This window comes from Equus quagga, chromosome 5 (assembly GCF_021613505.1).
Source record: "Equus quagga isolate Etosha38 chromosome 5, UCLA_HA_Equagga_1.0, whole genome shotgun sequence".
NCBI lineage: Eukaryota > Metazoa > Chordata > Mammalia > Perissodactyla > Equidae > Equus > Equus quagga.
This window is the reverse complement of record NC_060271.1, coordinates 62,147,930-62,168,996: the sequence shown is the minus strand read 5'-3', so window position 1 is coordinate 62,168,996 and position 21,067 is coordinate 62,147,930. Positions and strand designations below refer to the sequence as shown.

Here is a 21,067-nt window from a genome sequence, read left to right as displayed (position 1 = left end):
GGGAACCGGATTTAAAGGATCCCGTCCTACTTGGTGAAATGTTATTACAGTCTCCCTGTGAGTCGGTGTAAAATGGGGATCATAATTATTTGCTGACAGACTTGCTGTATAACAGACAGAATCACCATCCTCACAGAATTCAGGATGGACAACATGCAAAAATAGAATGAAATGAAACTTCAGCAATACCCCAAATAGCAAAGAATGAAAAGCTGCCTTTTGACATGAGTATGCAGCAAAACCGTGTCTCATCCCATGAAGGCCATATAGGAAAGCTATCCTTGCAGTTAACGAAAGAGTTTAAGATGCTTAAATTGTATCTTATGATTAGTTTAGCAAAACTGGCATCAGAAAACAAATGCCATTAACACCGAGTACCCCGACAGAACGCCGTGATAAGACTGAGGTATTGTGGGACATGTAGTTTCGTGCGCCGTGGGGCATTCTCCCCGACCCCCGACTCCAATCCTTTGGAGTTGACAGGGAAACAAAAGATGAGTGCCGGGGCAGTCAGCGCGAGCTGCCAGCTCAGGATCTGGAGGTCGCAGGGTGGCTACCGCCGGAGAAGACGTTCCCCACACTGTCCTCGCGTCCGACCTTCCAGGCCCTGGGACTGCGCGGTGGGCGCGCGGTGATGGCGTCACCTTCCGGCGCCGCCGCTTTGGTTTCCCGGTCGACCGGCGGGAGGTGGGCGCCAAGGCGAGGGAGATGCTGGCGAGGCGGCCGCGGGATCCCCTCCAAGCCCTGCAGCGCCGCAGTCAGGAACTGAAGCAACAGGTACCGTCTGGCTGTCGGGCGGGGGACCTGGGCACCGTGAGGTGGCCTGGACTCTGGCGGCGGGCGAGAAATGGGGCGCACCCTAATCGTCGGAACCTGCTCGCAACCCACTTACCTTCCCGAGTGCTAACACTCCCCTACCCGCAACATCCCAGCACCAAACCCTGATTCCAAGCCCTGTGCTCCCAACCCAGCCGAACTACTGGCTGTACCTCCGGAAAATCATGACCTTCGACGAAGCGCTCTCCCCACCCGCCTCCCCGCCCTGGCGTCTCAGTCTCCAACCCTAACAACCCGACCTCACCTCCAAATCTAAACTTTTAGCAAATAACCATTTCTAACCTCTCTGCGCCCAACATCTCTCCACTCTCCATGCCCCCTTTGCGCCTTCTTCACTTATTGCTTCACGTGAACTCAAGCGAAATAGGTGGCAAGGAATAATCCTAATAATGTGAGGAAAATGTTAAGATCTGACTAATGAGCAAAGGGCATGAACTAAAGAAGAAATACCAGTAACTCATAAACCTGAGAAAAATTATCTTCAAAGATAATTAAGTGCGAAGGAAATAAGATATCACCAACATTTTAAAATCACAATCCTCGGTACTGGGGAGGGTGTGATGAGACAGGTACTCACATACTCCAGTGTATAAGGCACAGGATTTCTGGAAAGCAGTTTGATAAGATGTAGCAAATATTCATGTGCTTACGTTTCTGGGAACTTACCATAGATAATAATTAAAAATTAGGACAGATTGATATACAAAAGTCATCATCACAGTGTTACTTAGAAAAGACTGGATACAACTTAAATGATCAATAACAGGGGAATGGATAAGTAACTTATGATGGGATAATAAGACCATGATTAAAATTTTGTGAAAGAGATTTTAATGTTAGGGAAAATATATGTGTGATAAAATGTTAAGTTAGAAAAAGAATATAAAGTTGGATATACAGCATTTACAGTAATACAATTTTTCTATATATAATATACTAGAAAAAAGATAGAAGGAAACATGCCAAAATGGCAATCTGTGTGTTGTCTTCATACTTTCTGATATTTTCAAAAGTTTGTACACTGTCTGTATGTTACTTTAAAAAATAAGAAAAAGTAGTAATTAATGAATTGTTAATTTATTTTCTGAAATTCTTATTTCATTTTACTAATTTTACCTTTTATTTTTCATTTGATCTATTACCAAATATTGTTTCCACTAAATAAAATTATTTTATAATCTTTGGCAGACAAGAAATTAATTGAATGCTCATATTTTATTCAATTTGGGACTTGTTTAAAAAGTACAAAAGATTTGATAACTATTTCTGAAATGACTCTATTGGAATTATAGTAGTGCAACAAAAACAAAATACTCTTCTTGTAGAAATAAATATGGAACTTGAAGCATTGACTTACGCTGAGCTTTGGCTAGATGGATCTAATTTTGAATTTGTGGGGAAATTGAGAGAACCAGGAAAAGCTTCAGAAGTAAACCAGGAAATTTATTATTAAAACAAAGATGAAACAGACAAACTATGACAAGGATAATTCAGCCTGGAAGAGAATTGGCTCGGGAGCCTTTTGACACCCTGGCAGGCTGGGAAGGGCTCTTTGATAGCGTCAGCTGATTCCTCCCTGTCCCCACAGAGGACACTTGAAGCAAAAAACGGGGCAGATTTCTGACTGAGTGTCCCTGGACAAATAATCAGGAGCCCATCTGGGTCATGCCTGTGGTGGCTGACTCTGTCACTAGGTGTGTGAATTTTGTAGATGACGCTTATACAGATGCAAGATAGCAAGAGTAGAGAAGAAGCTAGTGAACTTTTATTTCTCTTTTTTCATCCACTTTTTCTTCACATGATCTATAGAAAAGGACCCAAAAGAAGTGTGTGCCTCCTTTGTGGGTGCATTGGCAAAGTTACATGTGGCATTTGGGAAATACTAGGTCAAGATATAAGATATAAGAATAAGGATAAGCAAATTCATGCTATATTCATACAATGAATAGTACTCAGCAATAAGAAGGAACAAACTAGTGATGCACACAACAACATGGAAGCATCTCAAAAACCTGTGGCGTGAAAGGATTATATGGAGTACATGCTTTCTGGGGTAATAGTAATTTCCTATATGTTTATAGGGGTTTGGGTTACATGGATGTATGCATTTGCCCAAACTCAGCAAATGTATACTTAATATTTGTGCATTTCATTGTATGTAAAGATCACACCAGAATATTGAACTCCAGTTGGTGATACCCATGGAGCATTATTCCAGGGGAACTGTATGGATGATTGTGGTTTACTTTGAAATACGTAAAAAATAAGATGGATTGATGAATGGATGGATCAAATAGGTATAGTAAAACGTTAATGGTAGAATCTAGGTCGTGGATATATGAGTGTGCACTGTAAAATTCTTTCAACTTCATTGTGTGTTTAAAAGTGTTCATTATAAAATATTGGGAAAAAAGAATTAAAATTTATTTCCTAAGGTTATATGGCATTTAACAATATGATCTATTAAACTGTCTCCATTTGTTGTAGGTTGATAGTTTGCTTTCTGAGAGTCGATTGAAAGGAGCTCTAGAATCCAGTAGAAGGCGAGACATTTACCAAAGGTAAAGCATACTAAATTGTTTAAACTTTCCAGGAATTGTACTTACCTTCAATGAGCAGTGTTTACAGCATAGAAATTGTTTGAGGCACTATTTCTTTCCTTTTTTTTATTAGTACAGTTTCCAAAAAGATAAAATAATAATGGGAAATAATACGTATTGAAGTAACAGTGAATGCAATTTTCCACAACGTGTTTAAAATACTTCTTGCAGTTACCTATATCTACTGGGTCTAAATACTGTAATGATAAGATTAAATAGAGAATTAAAAATGTTAAAAAGAGGCAAGTTACGTTTAATTTATACTGTGTGTACCAGACAGTGTGGTCCGTGCTCTAAGAACTTTTTCTTAATTAATTTTCACAATAACCATGAGATACTTATTAATGCAGATGAGAAAATTAAGGTTCACAGTGGTTAGTCAATATGTCTAACATTACTTTGCTGTAAGGCTTTGAAGTAGGAAGATCGTAAAAATGTTTTAAGACAGCTCAGAAGTGCAGAAGTCAAACAAGCAAGGGAAGGAACCTAAGTGCTGTCTCAGTGGATCTTCCGGCTTTGGTCCCTTTGAATCAAGTGGAAGAATTACATCATGGTACAACTGGATCTAGGAGAAACCAGCCTGAAGCCAGAGGTTACGGGCTTGCTGTTGTGACAGCAACTATAGAAGCTGTTCAGCGGGAACATTGATGGCTTAGGCAGAATTACGGTGGGCCCTTGGCCTGTGTAGCCCCAGATCCTGTGGCCTGGTCAGAAATCTATTAGCAGGATGGTGACTTTAACTCCCTTGAGATGGGAAAACTGTTCTCTCAGTGGGTGTTTTTTTTGTTTCTTTGTTTTGACTTTTTCTTAATCCCTGGGAGAGTTTAAAATTAAATAGAGTTTAAAATTACATATACATGATGAACTAAATCAAATTAGACTATTAATACTTTTGTGTTAAGTTTAGGACATCATTAAGATAATCTGTATGTTTTGGGTATTTAAAGAGTTGGTAACATTCTACAGAACATGAGATTCATTCTTTTAGTTTAAATGATTCATTAGAATCATTTGGAAAAGTTTTGTTTAAGTCAGGCATTCAAAATGCTTAAAAGCAAAATAAAATGTTTTTAAAATTTTTTTTAAAGATTGGCACCTGAGCTAACAACTTGCTAATCTTTTTTTTTTTTTTTGCTTTTTCTGCCCAAATCCCCCCAGTAGATAGTTGTATATTTTAGTTGTGGGTCCTTCTATTTGTGGCACGTGGGACGCCGCCTCAACATGGCCTGATGAGCGGTGCCATGTCCACACCCAGGATGCAAACCAGTGAAACCCTGGGCCGCCGAAACGGAACACTCGAACCTAACCACTCGGCCCGCAAGATAAAATTTAAATGAATTTTAAAACTTCGAAGGCAATTTAATTAACTACATTTATTAGTAAAATTTATTGTTTAAGGAATTTAGTTCAAGTTGAATAATCAACAGTAATGAAAGAAAAGGTGAAGTTGATTGTCCTTGCTTTACTAGATTTAAAAATAGCATAAGATTTATAGGCTGAATTTGAAGGCCCAGGGAAAACTGGGTTTTTAAATTTTATTTTAATAAATTAATAATTATTTTTAAACCCAAATAACCGTAAATAGTCTTCTGTGTATAAAATGATCCCCTCAGAGTCATTTGAAAATTCACATTGACATTTGCATGTCTGAAAATATCATTTTGCCCTTATGTTTGATTAATAATTGGCTGGAAATGGAGTAAAAATAATTTCTACTTAAACCTTTGACGCCTTGTCAGGTTTCTTTACACCCAGGGATGCTGATAAACTTGGTGAACATTCCTTTATAATTGACCGGTTAGGGGCTTTTTCTCTTGAGCTTTAGGTTTTGAGATTTCGTCACGATGTTTTTATCCTGCTCAATACCCAGTGGGTCTTTGCAGTTTGAAAATTCTTGTCTTTCATGAGTTCTGGGAGATCTTCTTTTACTAAAAGATAACTTTTTACTTCTATTTGTTTGTTTCTTCCTGAAACACTTTTGAGCCAGGCATCCTATCTGCTGGACTATCCTTAGAGCTCTCTCCCCATTAATAGTTTTTGTTTCTGTCTTTTGTTTACACCTGGGAGATTCTCCTGGCTTTTTCATTTTAACTTTTCTGTGGAATGTTTTATTTCACCAGCCATATTGTTAATTGACAAGTGTTTTTGCTTGTTCTTTAATTGTTCTGTTTTTCATAGCATCATGTTTTCAGATTATTTCCTTACTACTTCCATGATTAGGGAATTTTTTTTTTAAGTTCTCTTCTGTTGTTTGTGTTGTCTTTGGTTCCTCTGGCCTCAGCTTATTTGTTTATTTAATTTTGGTTAGTTTTAAATTTTATATTCCATGTTGCTGGTTTTCTTTGTTATGTCCAGTGGCCCTTGGGTTATCTATCCACTTTTATTTAAGAATAAGGGATGAGGTTGATTATTCTAGAGAGCTGTAGGGGTTCTTCTGCTGTTGTGTGTGTTGGTCTTTCCTACTGGTACTATCCTCTGATGAGAGTGCAGTTCTTCGTACACAGGCAGGGCTTCTCAGGGGCCCAGAACTAGCCTTTAGTCTGAGGAGCCCCCAGTGCCAGAGCAGGTTTAACTCTGGCGTACAGGAAACTTCCTTGGCAGCTATCATTCTCCCCAGGTCATTCATTCATTTCTTTTCTCTTTTTAGAAGGGTCCTCTGGTAGGTAGAGAGGGATGAGGTGAGAGAAAGGAGAACTGTCAGGTTTTCTGTAGAACAGACTTTTTAAAAAGTCAAAGACCTATGATAAAAGGGCCTTAACTAGATCTAAACTTAGTTGATATCTTTACTCTCTCCCTGAATAATGTAAAGACCTTAGATTGTGTTAAGACTGGTTTTCCTCTTAATAGCTTAGATGTTGTGGATGTTATTTAATTTGTATAATAAAGTATGTAAAGCCAACGCCAGCCATTGTGCCTGGCTTTTCACCTGGGGAACTTCGTGATGCACTGCTGCAGACACACGTCAGTTGACCCTCTGTCCTCGTACCTGCCGACCCAGATCGTGGCCTTTTCTTCCCAGCAGATCACGCCCCTCTTACGCTTGTATGGCTTCTTCCTCTCTTTATAGAAGAACGTGCTTCCATCCTTTTCCCAGGCAGCAGAAATTTGTTGAAATCTCTTATTGACAGGCGGTCCCTCTTTCAGTCTCTTGTGCCCAAGGTTCATTACCTTTTAAAATATTTTAATCATTTTTTGGTGGGGTTTCAGGAGGCAGTGAAGATGAACATGTGCTTAGTTTTTATCCTGATCCAGACATCTTAAAATATCTGAACAGTTTGAGGATTTTAATAATTTTATAGACAGGAAGGGGATAATTACAATAAATAATTTGTGTTATTTGTATATTCCATGAAAATAGTTTTCCACTCGGGCTCTTAAGTGAAATTTCTGAGGCTGAGTTTCAGTTAGGATTCTTTTGGTCAAGTAACAGGACACCTGTTAAAATGAGCGGCTTTGCTGTCGGTCTCATGTAACAAAAAATGTGGGGACAGGTTCTCCCAGGGTAGGTTAGTGGCTCTTGATGCCCTCAAGGACCAGCCCTTGCTGTCCTTCTGCTTTGCCATCCTCAGCTTGTCAGGAATGACTCTCCTCACCTTTGCCAAGTCCTCAGGCATCAGCATCTAAAAGCAGAAAGGAGGAGGATTCCTTACACACCACATCAGGGAGGATAAAATGGGAGGAAGTGCCTAACATTCCTTTCACGTTTCGTTGGCCCCTCTTACCTGCCTTAGGTGTCAGTGGGAGGCCGACCCTGCCAGCATAGAGGAGGTGGCAGAAGGGCTCTGGGGTAGGTAACTAGCAGGGTCAGCCACAGTTTGATCTTTCCACTTCTCTTTTTCTGACTCTTTCACAAAGGATTTTTGTCCCCCTTTTCACTGCTTATTTCATTAGCCTCTGTAAGAAAAAGAAAGAACTGACTCAAACAGCAGAAAAATATTGACTTTTGAAGATTATTATTTGATAAAGCATTTTATTTTTGAAAACTCCCATCATTAGCTGTAGCCCATTTTCAGTCCTTTTTTTTTTACTTCTTTTTTATTTGGGCGTGTAAGACTTCAGCTAAATCATGTGAGCTGTCTACGGAATAACTAAAACGCTGAACCCGTAGGGACAGGCCAAGTTCAAAAGGGGAGTGCGCCGTGGTGAGGAGAGCCCAGCTGTCGCATCGTGAACACTGCCTTCACAGTGCTGCTCTGCGCTGACCAGCAGTGGCCACTTTCTGGAAGCTCCCTCTCTCGAGCTGGAGTGAGGCTCAGATGAGGCGGTGCTGCTGCGTGCTCACTGTTGTGCCCGTGCACAGTGCACTGTAGCTGTTATCATTGTTGATTGTGTCTCCTTGGCTAGGTCCTAAGTTTATGGAATTTTAGGACTGGGGAAGCATTTTAAAGTTCAGTGCTTTCCTGATTTTAGGGGTAGGAAACTGAAGCCCGACTCCCTCCAGCTTTCTGAGCCGTGGTTATCCTGTGTGCCTGAGAGCTTGGCGGTGAGGATCACCTGAGCTAATGGGCGGAGAAGTATTTGCATGTGAATTTGTTAACATCATTCATACAATGGCCAACTGCCTCGCCTGCTTAAAGACTGACATATGATTTTATAAAATAACTTTCTGGTTCTGACAATAGAAAAATCAATCTTTTTTTCTTTCTTTTTAAACATTTAGATGTATCCAGTTAAAACAGGCAATAGATGAAAATAAAAATACTCTTCAAAAATTAAACAAAGTAAGTATTACGGCTAATCATATTACAAAAAAATCTGCTTTTAGGCAAGTATTTTCGTTAAGTGGGAATCTATTAGAGTGGGTAAGTTCTGGGGTTCGTTAGTGGTGAAGTGTAATGTGGGCAGTGCTGGCTGCCCAGCACACTTACTGAGTGTGTGCTGTGGAGCAGAAAAGCCAAGGCTCCAAATACTCATACCACTTCAGCTTTGATGAACTCCCTCAGCATTGAGGACTCAGAAAATCCCAGAAGAAGCTAGTGTATTTTTGCATTGTGTAAGTTTTATGTTTTACAGGTTAGAATCGTTTTCATTTTACTGCATTGTGGGGAGACAGCACCTAATCTGGCCCTGAGGGTAGGCGGTAAAGAAGCTTCTTGTATCTGTGGCAGCTCTGATTTCCAAGACTCAGTAGAAACAGGAGGACCCAGAATTTGCTTTTGGCAGTGCCTTCAGGAGTTTTCCTTTTAGTATGAGCCTGAGCTTCAGCGAGGTGTCCAGGGCCAGAGATGCCCAGAGCACGGGAAGTGGAAGGCCTGTGAAACCTGGACCCCTGCCTATGGATGACTCCACTGCATCTGAGACGAGTGGTCACTGAGCGTCTCTTCTGAATCTCTCCAGTGACGCAAACCTCTTTGATTTAGGAGGCAGACTGACCCTAAATTTGAAAACCTAGTTTCCACAGGTGAGGAAACTGAGGCTCCCAAAGGCGAAGCGGCTTGCCCAGTGTCTCGCTGTCAGTAAGCGGCAGAACGTGAGGTTGGCACTTGTCTTTTTGACTCCAAAGCCGGTCTTCTGTCTGGAGCCTGTCCCTTCCTGACTATAGAGTGTCTGCAGTACCTGGGCAAGAAAACAACCGAAACAAGTAGGATAATTTTGTTTTTTCATTTGGTTTGCATTCCAACATGATCATCTACGTTCCTTTTAATCTTATTTCTCTGAGGTCGGTCTAGTCTCATGTTGGTATTTGCTTTGTCTTCCAGCCCTTATTGGAGGTTTTTTTTCTTTTAAAATAAATGTAATAGGGAACTGAAATAAATTTTTCAGTGAAATAGACTTCTATTCTCTCTTAGGCTGATGAACCTGCACCTGTCGGGAACTATGATCAGAAAAAAAAGGAGGAGCACAATCTTTTGGATAAGCTTACCCACCAACTGCAGGAACTTGCTGTGTCCTTAAGAAGAGAAGATGTAACTGAGTATGCTTCTTTTCGTCCTCCCTTTGTTTCAGATATTATGTCACCAGTGGTTTGAATGTTTGGCTCAGAATAGTCACATGACAGTATAGATATAAACAAATGACGGTAAGAGTGTAATCAATTGACAGTAATTTATTGTGTATGGTAGAAAGTGTTAGAGCCCATGAGAGATGTAAAGAAGTGGAAGTCAGAATCTCTGCCCTCAGGTAATTTATAATCTAGTTGGGGAAATAAAACAGATCTGAAAAGCTAAATAAACAAATGTTAGAACATAGGGATGATGTATTTAATGTCAATTTTGATATGTAAAAAGAAAATTATTTGGATTGTCTACGTGCATATTTCCTCTTTTCATAAATATTCTTTAAAAATTAGAGGCAGAGGGGCTGGCCCATGGCCAAGTGGTTAAAGTTCCACGCACTCTATTTAGGTGCAGCCCCAGTTTGTGGGTTCAGATCCTGGGCGTGGACCTACTCCACTCATCAGCCATGCTGTGGAGGTATCCCACATACAAAGTAGGGGAAGATTGGCACAGATGTTAGCTCAGGGCTAATCTTCCTGAAGCAAAAAAAGAGGAAGATTGGCAATGGATGTTATCTCAGGGTGAAACGTCCTCACCAAAAAAAATTAGAGACAGAAACGTGCATTGTTTTTCTGTCGGAGTGAATGTTAATAATAGCCTCTGCAAAGTGGAAAGAAAACTTGATGGTATAAACAAACCCAATTTGTGGAAAGCAAAAAGGAAAAAATCAACTATTTAGACTCTTCAAATGCTATTCCCATACTTTTTTTTTTTTTTTTTGATGAGGAAGATTGGCCCTTAGCTAACATCTGTTGCCAATCTTCCCCTTTCTGCTTGAGGAAGATTGTCCCTAAGCTAACATCTGTGCCAGTCTTCCTCTATTTTATATGTGGGACACTGCCACAGCATGGCTTGATGAGTGGTATGCAGGTCCATGCCCGGTATCTGAACTTGCAAACTCCAGGACACCAAAATGGAGTGTGCAAACTTAACCACTACATCACCAGGCTAGCCCCTGTTCCCATACTTTTACACTATATCAGCCAAAGGATGTAGATACAAGAATTCTAGAATTTCCACTGATTTGCAGTACTGAGAATGACAAAGTAGCTGGGATGAGACTTAACCTTCCTACCATAAACAACTATAATATCTGGACAAAATATACAAAACAGCTGTTTGAAGTCACTGAACATCAGCTAAGCAAGGCTGATATGCTTAATACAGGGAAACACAAGAGATGAGTCCTACATTCACCCAGACCCTCTCCCTGGGGATTTTACGTTCTCTGGTTCAGGGAGATGGATCCCAAACAGGAAGCAGCAGTCTTACTGGGCTGAGCAGGCAGACATCAAATTTTGGAGTGCTAAGGCCACTGGACCTTGTAGGGGGAGAGAAGGGAGTTGCAGAGAGACAACTCCAGAAATTTGAATGCACTCCTGGGCTACACAGAGCATGATTCCAGAAGTTCTGGTGGAAAGCACCTGCTGGGAGACTAAGAGCTTAAAAGATTCTGGAGGTCACATAGTCCTGGGAAAATATTGGAGTTTGCACCCAGTTAGAGTAAAGAGATCTCAGTGAACAGTTCAGGCATTTAGTGGAGATCACAGATGGCCCATGCCCTGGGAGTAAGGAGAACACCCTAATGTTAAGAACTGGGATCTTGGAATAAAGACAAAACTGAAGTGGATCTTCTTCAACAAAGCCCCAAACCAGACCTCAACAGGAACAAGATAATTTAACTGTGTAACAGAACAAAATTCAACACTCTTTAAAGGAAGATGGCGTAATCCAATCCAAGGTCTCTAAGTGTATCATCCACAATGTCCAGTAATAACAAAAAATTACTAGAAACACAAACAAGCCAGGGAAAAGAAGTGATCAATAATCAAGCAATAAGATAGTCAATAAAAGCAGATCCAGGTCTGAAGCAGATAGCAGAGTTAGCTGACAAGGACTTCTAAATAATATGATTAATGTGTTAAAGAAAATGGAAGAAAAAAATGGATGAAATGGAAGAAGGTAGAGTGTTTTGAGAGAATTCAAATGTAGACAATAATCAAATGAACATTCTACAACTGCAGAATATAATATTTAATAAAATAATAGCTGAGAACTTTCTAAATCTGATCCAATATATAGATTCAAAAAGGTAGAAAATGTGTTATAATAAAGAGAAAAATTTTAATCAGTAGAAACTCAGATGACCCAAATGTGAGAATTAGCAAACAAGAACTATAAAACAACTATTTTCAATATGTTAAAGAACTTTTGAGAAAAGATGGACAGATTGGATGAATGGAGAGAAATCTTACACAGATAAATGGAAGCTAATAAAGACCAAAATGGAAATTCTGAAACTAAAAAAGTACAATATATGAAGTGAAAAAAAGTTACTAGATGATTTAACAGAAGATTGGATACAATAGAGGAAAGGATCAGTGAACCCAAAGACAGAGCAATAAAAAACTTTCAAACTCATGCACAAAAAGAAAAACAGAATGCAAAGAACAGAACAGAATGTACGAGAGTTGTGGGACATGATCAAAAGTTAAGATACATGTAATTGAAGTCCCAGAAGGAGAGGAGAGAAAGAATGGAGCACAGGGAAATATTTAAATAAATTTTTAAATTGAAATCTAAAAAGGTATCAATCTGCTGATTCAAGAATCTCAGGGAACCCCAAGTGGAATAAATATAAAGGAAACCACACATTTGTGCATCATAGTCAAACTGCTGGAAACCAGTGATCACTAGGAAATCTTAAAAGCAGCCTGGGAAAAAAGGAAACATCATGTACAGGCATATGACAGTTAGAATTAAAGTTGACATCTTATTAATAAAAATTCAGGACAGAAGACAATAAAAGGGTTGAAAGAAAAAAATCTATCAACCCAGAATTCTGTATCTAGCAAAAGTATCTTTCAGAAATTAAAGTGAAATAAAGACATTTTCAGACAAAAAAAAAAGCTGAGGAAATTTGTCAACAAAAGCTAACAAATTTGGCAAAGGAAGTTCTTCAGGCTAGAAGAAAATGATCCCATGTGGAAACTTGGATCTACAAGATTGAATGAAGAGCTCTGGTATGTGGGTAAATATAAAAGCCTATTTTTTTCTTTTCTAGATGCCTTTAAAAGGGACTTGATTGTGTAAAGCAAGACATATTTGGGGATTTATAGTATACAGTCGGTTCTCATTATCTGCAGTACTTAACGTTCTGTACAGTTGCTGTGAACACTGGATTAGTGAATACTAAACCAGTGCCTCTAGAGGACATCCAGAGTTAGGTTCCTGTGAAGCTCTGGTCACAACAGTTTCATTAACTGGGTCATACATGTCCTTGTTTTATGTGTGTTTCAGTTTAAAGACACTTTATTTAATATCTATTATTGATTCATTAACATTGAACTCACGACCAACAGCGCTATAACTCATGCCTGAACAAATCTTACCTAACACTGATTTTCTCCACTAGGCACATCACAGCCTTCTTGTGCATAGGAACACTACACAACTCTTCAGCAGTATTTTTGGAGGCCATTTTAAATGGCAAGATCAACAAAAAGCACAAAAATGCAAAGAACATGGCACTAAATAAATAAGTAGATGAATTTCCAAATACAGAATTAGCAAATAATGAAGATCAGCTATACGTATAAGTAAAATATATGACAACAATGGCACAACATTAGTTAAAAGGGCTGGCAGGGTAAATGGAATGGTATCTTAAAGTCCTTTTATTTTTGGTGAAATGTAATTTTGATTTAGGTTAGACTGTGATAAGTTAGGGATGTATATTGTAATATCTAGAACAATCACTAGCAAAATAAGCTGAAGAAGTAACTAAAAAACAGCATAGACAATAAGGTGGCATAGTAAAAATGACTCGCCCAAAAGAGACAAGAAAGGAGAAACAAAAAAACAAGGCAAATAGAAACTAAATAGTAACATGGTTTGAATGCATCCATATGGATTAAATATAAATGGAATAACACTCCAATTAAGAGAAAGAGGTTGTCAGATGGATTTTTTAAAAACCCATATAGGGGCTGGCCCTGTGGCTGAGTGGTTAAGTTTGTGCTCTCTGCTTTGGCGGCCCAGGGTTTCATCAGTTCAGATCCTGGGTGCAGACCTCCATTGCTCATCAAGCCATACTGAGGTGTCATTCCCACATAGCAGAGCCAGAAGGACTCACAACTAGAATATACAACTACGTACTGAGGGGCTTTGAGGACAAGAAGAAGAAGAAGAAGAAGAAGAAGAAAAGATGATTGGCAACATGTTAGCTCAGGGGCCAATCTTTCAAAGAAGAAAAAAAAACCCAAATACACTTTAATGTAAAATCACAGATAGGTTGAAAGTAAAAGGCTGAAAAAGATATTTTAGGTAAACCCTAACCAAAGCAAAGCTGATGCAATTGTATTAATATCAGCCAAAGTAGACTTTAAGGTTAAAATTAATTTTATAGACAAAGACATTTCATGGTAGTGAAAGAATCAATTCAATAGGGAGAAATCATCCTAATGTGTATGCACCTAATTACATAGCATGAAAATGTATAAAGCAAAAGTTGCCAGAACTGAAGGAATGCTATAAAATCCACAGTCCTTAACCACCTTTACCTAATTACACATATATTCATAGAACACTGCATTCAACTAGGTAATACACATTTTTTCAAAGTGCACATATTACATTGACCAAAATGAACTATGTTGGACCATAAAGCAATTGTCAACAAATTTCAAAGGATTGAAATCATTCAGTCTTTGATGACTTGGAATTACATTAAAACTCAGTGGCAACTTAAAACTAATATAATGTTATATATCTATTATATCTCAATTAAAAAAATTCAATAACAGAAAAATAACTAAAAATCTCAAATATTTGCAAATTAAGTTGCACACTTCTATATAACTTGAGTCAAAGAAAATATTACAATAGAAATTTAAAAATATTTTGAGTGGTAATAAAATGCACCTTGTGAGCTGCAGCTAACGCCATGCTGAGAGGGAAATTTATAGCTTTAAGTACATAGTTTAGAAAAGAAGAGAAGCTGAAAATCAATTATTAAAGTTTCCAACTTAAGTCGAAGATGGAGAAAGAACAGCAAATTAAACCCAAGGACAGGAGAAGGAAGGAAATAATAAAAATAAGATCAGAAAACAGAGAATAATAGACACACAGTAGATAAAATTAATAAAGCCAAAAATTGATTCTTTGGAAAAATTAATTAAATAAATAAATTCCTAGCAAGACCGATCAAGAAAGGAGAAAGAGAAGGAAAAAAAAAAGAAACAAGGCTGAAAACTGTAATCACTACAAATCCCACAGAAATTAAAAGGGCACTATGAAGATATTATGAACAAGTTTATGCCAATAAATTTGAAAATTTAGATAAAATAAATTCCTTGAAAAATAAAATATATTCAGATTGACACAAGATGAATAGAAAATCTTTATAGTCCTACTAAAATATCTACTAAAGAAGTTGAATCTATAATTAAAAACCTTCCCACAGAATGAACTCTCAGGCGGCTTCACTGATGACTTATTGCAAACTTTTAAGAAAGAAATAATACCAGTATTACAAAATCTTTCTACAGAGTAGAAAAAGAAATTTCCCAAATTATTTTGAGAGCATTAGATAATTTTGATATCAAAACCTGACAAGAATATTTTAAGAAAAATAGCAAGACCCTCATGAACAAAGGCACAAACCCAATATAAAATATTAGCAAGTGGAATCCAGTGGCATATCAAAATGACAGTACGTCATGACCAAGTGGGATTTATTCTGGAATGCAAGGGTAGTTTAACATTCAAAAATTAATAATTGAAATTCACGATAGCAACAATAGAAGAACCATAAACAATCTCGTCAAGTTCCCGTTATCCTTGGCGACATTTTAGAATAACTGACCCAGAGAAAATATGTGCAAAGTATCTCCTAAAAAAGGAAAGGGGCACGTTGAAAATCAATATGGCGTATGTTATGGATTTTTATTCTCGTGGTGTACAAACTGTTTTTTGTTAAGTCACTGTTTATGTTTAGGTCAGTGTGGTATGATAGAGTGTCCTACATCTATTTTAAACAAAGTGAGCCCGATACTCCTGTTTTTTTCCAGAGAATATCTTATATTTGGCTGGTTTTATAGTTAGCAATGTCCGTTAGAATAAGTATTGTTATCCCCATTTGAAAGATAAGCTTTTCTGATACAAGCTTTAGGAGAGTGAAGCTCTCTTTTGTTCATTGTTGTATCCCAAGCATGTACTGTCTGTCACACAGTAGCTGCTCAGTAAACGGTGGGTGACTTTGCTGAATGTTGAATGAATAAATAAACTCAGAGAGATTTAGTGACTTATCCAAGCCAGTATTATTTTAGCTCCTCTCTCTCCCCTCACCTTCCATTTTACCTCTTAAATATCATTCTAAAACATCTATCTCTTTGTCCCTAATGCTATTTTCTTAGTTCATACTGTTGTCATGTCTCACTTGTAGCAGCCATCTCTGCCTTTAGCCCTCCTTCCAGTCTGTTCCCCATGCTGTAGCCTCGTCCTCTTTCTAAAGTGCACATCAGATCCTGCTCTTCCCTTGCTTCATTTTTGGGGACTACCTTAGAGGTAAAGCGCACATGGGCTGCGTCCTCATGCCTTTCCAGCCTCATCTCTTGCTCATTTCTTTTTCTCCAAGCCGTGTCCTACCATTCATGAGCTACTTGGTGTTCCCTGATCTTGAGCCTCCTTTTCTCCACTCCCTCCTCCTCCTTTCTACTTCCTATTTACCTGATTAATTCCAGCTCACCCCTCAAGACCTAATTCTAAGCCTTTCCTGATCCCCAGCACCCATGCAGTCCATGTTAGGTGTCCCTCTTGTGTGTTTCCTTAGTATCCTGTGTATACCTCAACTGCAGTACCTGGTGAACTGTATTGTAATTATGCATCTTCCAGATTGTCTCATTGTAAGCTCCTTGAGGACAGAGAATTGTTTCTGGTTTACCTTTGTATGCACTGTGTCTGACATGGACCTGACGTACAACATCATCGTCATCATAGCTGACTTTTAGAAAAAGGTTGCTATGGGCGGGCACTGTTCTAAACACCTTGCAAGTTTATAACTCATCTAATCCTCAGGTCAACCTTATGAGGCAGGTTCTATATTATCTCCATTTTACCATTGAGAAATGGACAGCTTAAAAGAAACCTACCCAAGGTTACTCAACGGAGAGGAGACAGCCAGAATTTAAACTCAGAGCCCATACTCTGACCACTATGTAATAATGCTCCAGCAGCATTTGCTGAATGGATGAAGCCAAGACTTAAATACCAGTCTCTTGGCCTCAGCCCTGTGCATGCTCTTCCGTGTCACATACATTCCTCAGATACGTTAACTCCTTCACCGCTCTCAGTCCTCAAGTCACGTATTCTTAGCTAGATGGTAGAAACTATTAGTTGTACTTTCCCCTTATTTCCTTTGTCTGCCAGTTCAAAATATGGGCCAGTTCTTCTATATATAGAAGTTATATTCATACTTGATTTATTCTTATACATTGTTTCAAGTGATCCTCATCGCAGAGTTATTTTTTATAGAATTGGGGCACTTACTGAAAGAGAGGAAGATGAGGATTTTGCTGAAGAAGATGAAGAAGAAGAAGAAGATGAAGAAGAAAGTGAAGAAAGTGGTGAGGAGGAAGAAGGAACAGAAGAGGAAGAGGAAGAGAAACAGGAAAATGAATCTCACCAACAGGCGACAAGTAAAGAATACGTCGCTATTGGAGATTTCACTGCTCAGCAAGTGGGAGATCTTACATTTAAGGTCGGTAGAAACAGGACTGGAACCTAACCCAAGGATAAACTTTCCTTCCTAATAGAATAAGAAAACTCTGCTTGTGTACCTGTATTACATAGTCCTGATAGGGAGTTTTTTACAATTCAATCTATTGAAATGAAGTAAGTAATAATTATGATTTACAGGCAGTAGTCAAGTGTGAAATTCTGTATGAAGTTACCTGGTAGTAAATTGGTAAAAGAGTAAATGCTTTTCTGTTTTTGAAAATAGTTTTAATGCTGAAATTCCTAATGTAGGGGTAAAACTTAATTTAAAAATTTTTACTTGGTTTTGTTTTAAGAAAGGGGAAATTCTCCGTATAATCGAAGGGAAGCCTGATGGTTGGTGGACGGCTAAGAATGCCAAGGGAGAGAAAGGTCTCGTTCCCAGAACCTACTTGGAGGTTAGTCTTCATTGTTTATTCTTTCCTTTTTCTCCCTAAACTTTTTCATTTTTAATAAAAATTAAGCTATAATCTTTGATCAATTGACTAGTGAATGACTTTAGATTTAGAATTTACTTTAATTTTAGGGGGTCAGGGCATGGGAACAATACTGTGTGTTGTGTCCTGGGGACCTGTGAAGGGTCTTGTGCAGGTGGGCCCTTGTACATTATCTCACAGAGTGAAGATGCTTCGTGCATTAATGCTGATCACAAAAATTAATAGGCATTTACTGTTTGTCGTAAAATGTAACCACAGTGAACTTTGTGTTGACTTCTACAGATATACAATCCCTTACTAAGATGTGAACTTACTAAACATACATATTTGTAGCCTATTTTTTATGATGTAGCACGGCCATTTTCTGTGCCAGTGTGTATAGATATCTGTCTGGATCATGGCTGTCCAATAGAAAGATAATGCAAACCACAAATGTAATTTTAAATTTTCTAGTAACCACACAAGAGGTCTTTTTTTCTGACGCCACTTCTAACACCATGTGGTTTTTCTTTGACACCAAATATGTGCTGTTTTTCCACACCAATTCTCTGAAACCAATCAGATGTCCAACAGTTCAATTCAGTTCTGACTCTAACCCCTGGGGTTAGTGCAGACCCCACAAATTAACGGCTCAGTCTCGCCAGACTGCCCAACTTCAGATGCCGGTCACAAGTCCCAGGGGTCACCCTGTATTTCTGAGTGACAGGCTATAAATTCAGAGGTTCCCATACCCCTCCTCAGGTTTGATAATTTGCTAGAGAGATGCACAGAACTCAGGAAAACACCTTACTTTCGTTTACCAACTTGTTATGAAAGATGCCATCAGGAACAGCCCCATGGAAGAGGCACACAGGGCAGGGTACTGGGAGGTGGAGGAATGAAACCTGGATCTTCCATGCTCTCTCCGGGTGCCACCCTCCCAGAACTTCAAAGTGGTCACCAACCTAGAAGTTCCCTAAATCCTATCCTTTAGGGGTTTTTATGGAGGTTTCCTTATGTAGGCATGATTGATTAAGTCATTGGCCATTGGTGATTGCATTCAATCTCCAGCTCCTTACCCTTCCCTGAAGATGAGGGGGGAGGTGCACTGAAAATTCAGACCCCAAATCATGTGATTTGTTTCTCTGGCAACCAACAGCCCTCCCCATCCAGTCCCCATCACCTCATTAGCATAAACTCAAGTGTGGTTGAGAGGAGCTCTTTCTGTATAACAAAAGACGCTCCTATTACCCAGGAAATTCTGAGAGTTTTAGGGACACTTACCAAGAACTGGGAATAAATATATTTTTCATTATACCATTATACCATGCACATTAAAAAAAAAGTAAAAAGAAACAGGTGACATTATTTTTAACAATATATTTTATAGTATCCACTGTATCCTAAATATTGTCATTTCAATATATAGTCGATATTAAAAAATACTTTCTATTTTTTGGGGCCTGCCCAGTGGCGTAGTGGTTAAGTTTGCACGCTCAGCTTTGGCAGCCCAGAGTTTGCCGGTTCGGATCCTGGGCGTGGACCTGTGCACTGCTTGTCAGGCCACTCTGGTAGGCATCCCACATATAAAGTAGAGGAAGATGGGCACAGATGTTAGCTCAGGGCCAATCTTTCTCAAAAAAATACACCTTTTTTTTTTCATACCGTGTTTTCAAATTCCTGTCTGTTTTTTACACTTAAATAGCACATCTCAGTTTGGACTAGTCACATTTTAAGTGTCAGTAGCCACATGTGACAACTGGCTGCCATATTGCACAGTTCAGGTCTAGATCATCTCTTTCAATGGTAGCATAGTATTCCAATTTTATATCGGACATTTAGGTTGTTTCCAACCTGTAATAACTGTAGATATGTTGCAAAGAAGCTCTGATTAGCTTCCACTTTGAGTTACAAAAGATCCCCGAAATAGTGGCTTAAATAAGGAAGAGGCATGTTTCTGTCGTGTATGCGTGGAAGAAGTGTGGAGGTAGGCAATCAGAGGATGGGGAGACCACAGCTAGTATTTTATTCTGTAGTCAGTGTGAGGCAGCTCTTCCTAGGGTTGTCTCTTCAGTTTAAGTTGGTTCTAGATCTTTTAACAGTTCCAAGCAGCGAAAGAGGAAAGAGGAATAAGAAGTCAAAAGGTTTCCTGGAAGTTACACAAAAACTTCCAGTTATATCTCCTCGACCAGAATTTAGTTTCTTGGCAACACCTAGCTGCAGGGAGGCCTTGGACAATGTCATCCTTTAGCTGGCTCAGTGCTAAAATCATGCCTTCTGTTAGGAAAGAAGAGGTGGAGGTTGGGTGGTAGGAAACCAGCACCCTGTGTTGTGATCCATCTTCACAGACATCTTTGTGGACTTGCCTCATTGTTCCCTGAGATAAATTCTCAGACGCTCATTGCTGGTTCAAAGGGTTTACACCTTTATATTTTGGTTTAATTTGCCATTTTGCCTTTTGGGAAAGTTCTGCCTGTCTGTCCTGCCATCCCCAGCATCTGAGAGTGCTTGTTTCCCCACACGTTTGCTGGTGACAGCTGTCTTCACTCTTTTTGCCAAGGTGAAAGGCAAGAAAGGCTCCTTAATTGTTCTTATTGGCATTCATTGTAGTGCTAATGAGGCTGAGCATCGTATGATATACTTTCTGACCATTTCTATTTCTTCTTTGTAAATTGCCTTTTCAGTTTTTTTGAGCACTTTTCAAAGGAATTTTTAAAAATCTTAGTGATTTATGAGTTTTTATAATATTTTAATTATAAGGATATTAATCCTTGGAAACTTGTGACAGATATTTTGTTTGTTGACTTTCAACCGTGTTTATGTAGCTGAGTCTGTCAATGTTGCCATTTATGATTTTGGTTTTGGTATCATAAGTGGAAAGGGCTTCCCCATCTCAAGATTATTTTCTTCTAACACTTTTATAGTTCTTTTATTTCTATCTTTGCTTCTTTTTTCTTGATTTGGATAAATTCCATCCGGAATTTATTTTGATTAAACTTGCTTTCTACCCCTACCCTTGTAATTTTTCCAAATAGTAAAGCTATCAACCATGTGTCAAAATCTTTTTCCCACTGATTATTGATACACTTGGCATAAACTAATTTCCTATCTACAACTGAGTCTTTCTGAAAGTATTTTTGTTGGTTGATTTTTGCATTAGGTAAAAATCACTTCATATTTCAATAATTTTTCAGCCTTATAATAAAGACAAAGGTGAAGAATCAAGTGAAGAAGGCAGTGAAGAAGATGCAGAGGTGGGCGATGAAACAGCAGAGGGAGCAGAAGTTAAACAAAGGTAAAAAAGCCATCGAAGTAGGCTTAGGGGCCATCAAAGTAGGCTTAGGAAAATTTTTACTTATTTATTTATTTTTGGTGAGTAACATTGGCCCTGAGCTAACATCTGTTGCCAGTCTTCCTCCTTTTGCTTGAGGAAGACTGTCAC

General features: G+C 38.7%; 1 protein-coding gene across 4 annotated transcripts in view; it reads left to right on the top strand.

Annotated features, from left to right (window-relative positions):
* Positions 1-621: 621 nt before the first annotated feature.
* The window catches only part of NPHP1 (nephrocystin 1), a 60,849-nt gene continuing 40,403 nt past the window's right edge, over positions 622-21,067 (top strand). For all 4 annotated transcript variants that reach the window (XM_046663396.1, XM_046663394.1, XM_046663395.1 and 1 more), the window contains exons 1-7: positions 622-777; positions 3,325-3,398; positions 8,098-8,158; positions 9,227-9,351; positions 16,967-17,192; positions 17,506-17,607; positions 20,820-20,920. In XM_046663396.1, the coding sequence (XP_046519352.1) occupies positions 709-777; positions 3,325-3,398; positions 8,098-8,158; positions 9,227-9,351; positions 16,967-17,192; positions 17,506-17,607; positions 20,820-20,920 (758 nt within the window). In that variant the 5' untranslated portion in view covers positions 622-708. The remainder of the gene's footprint in view (positions 778-3,324; positions 3,399-8,097; positions 8,159-9,226; positions 9,352-16,966; positions 17,193-17,505; positions 17,608-20,819; positions 20,921-21,067) is intronic.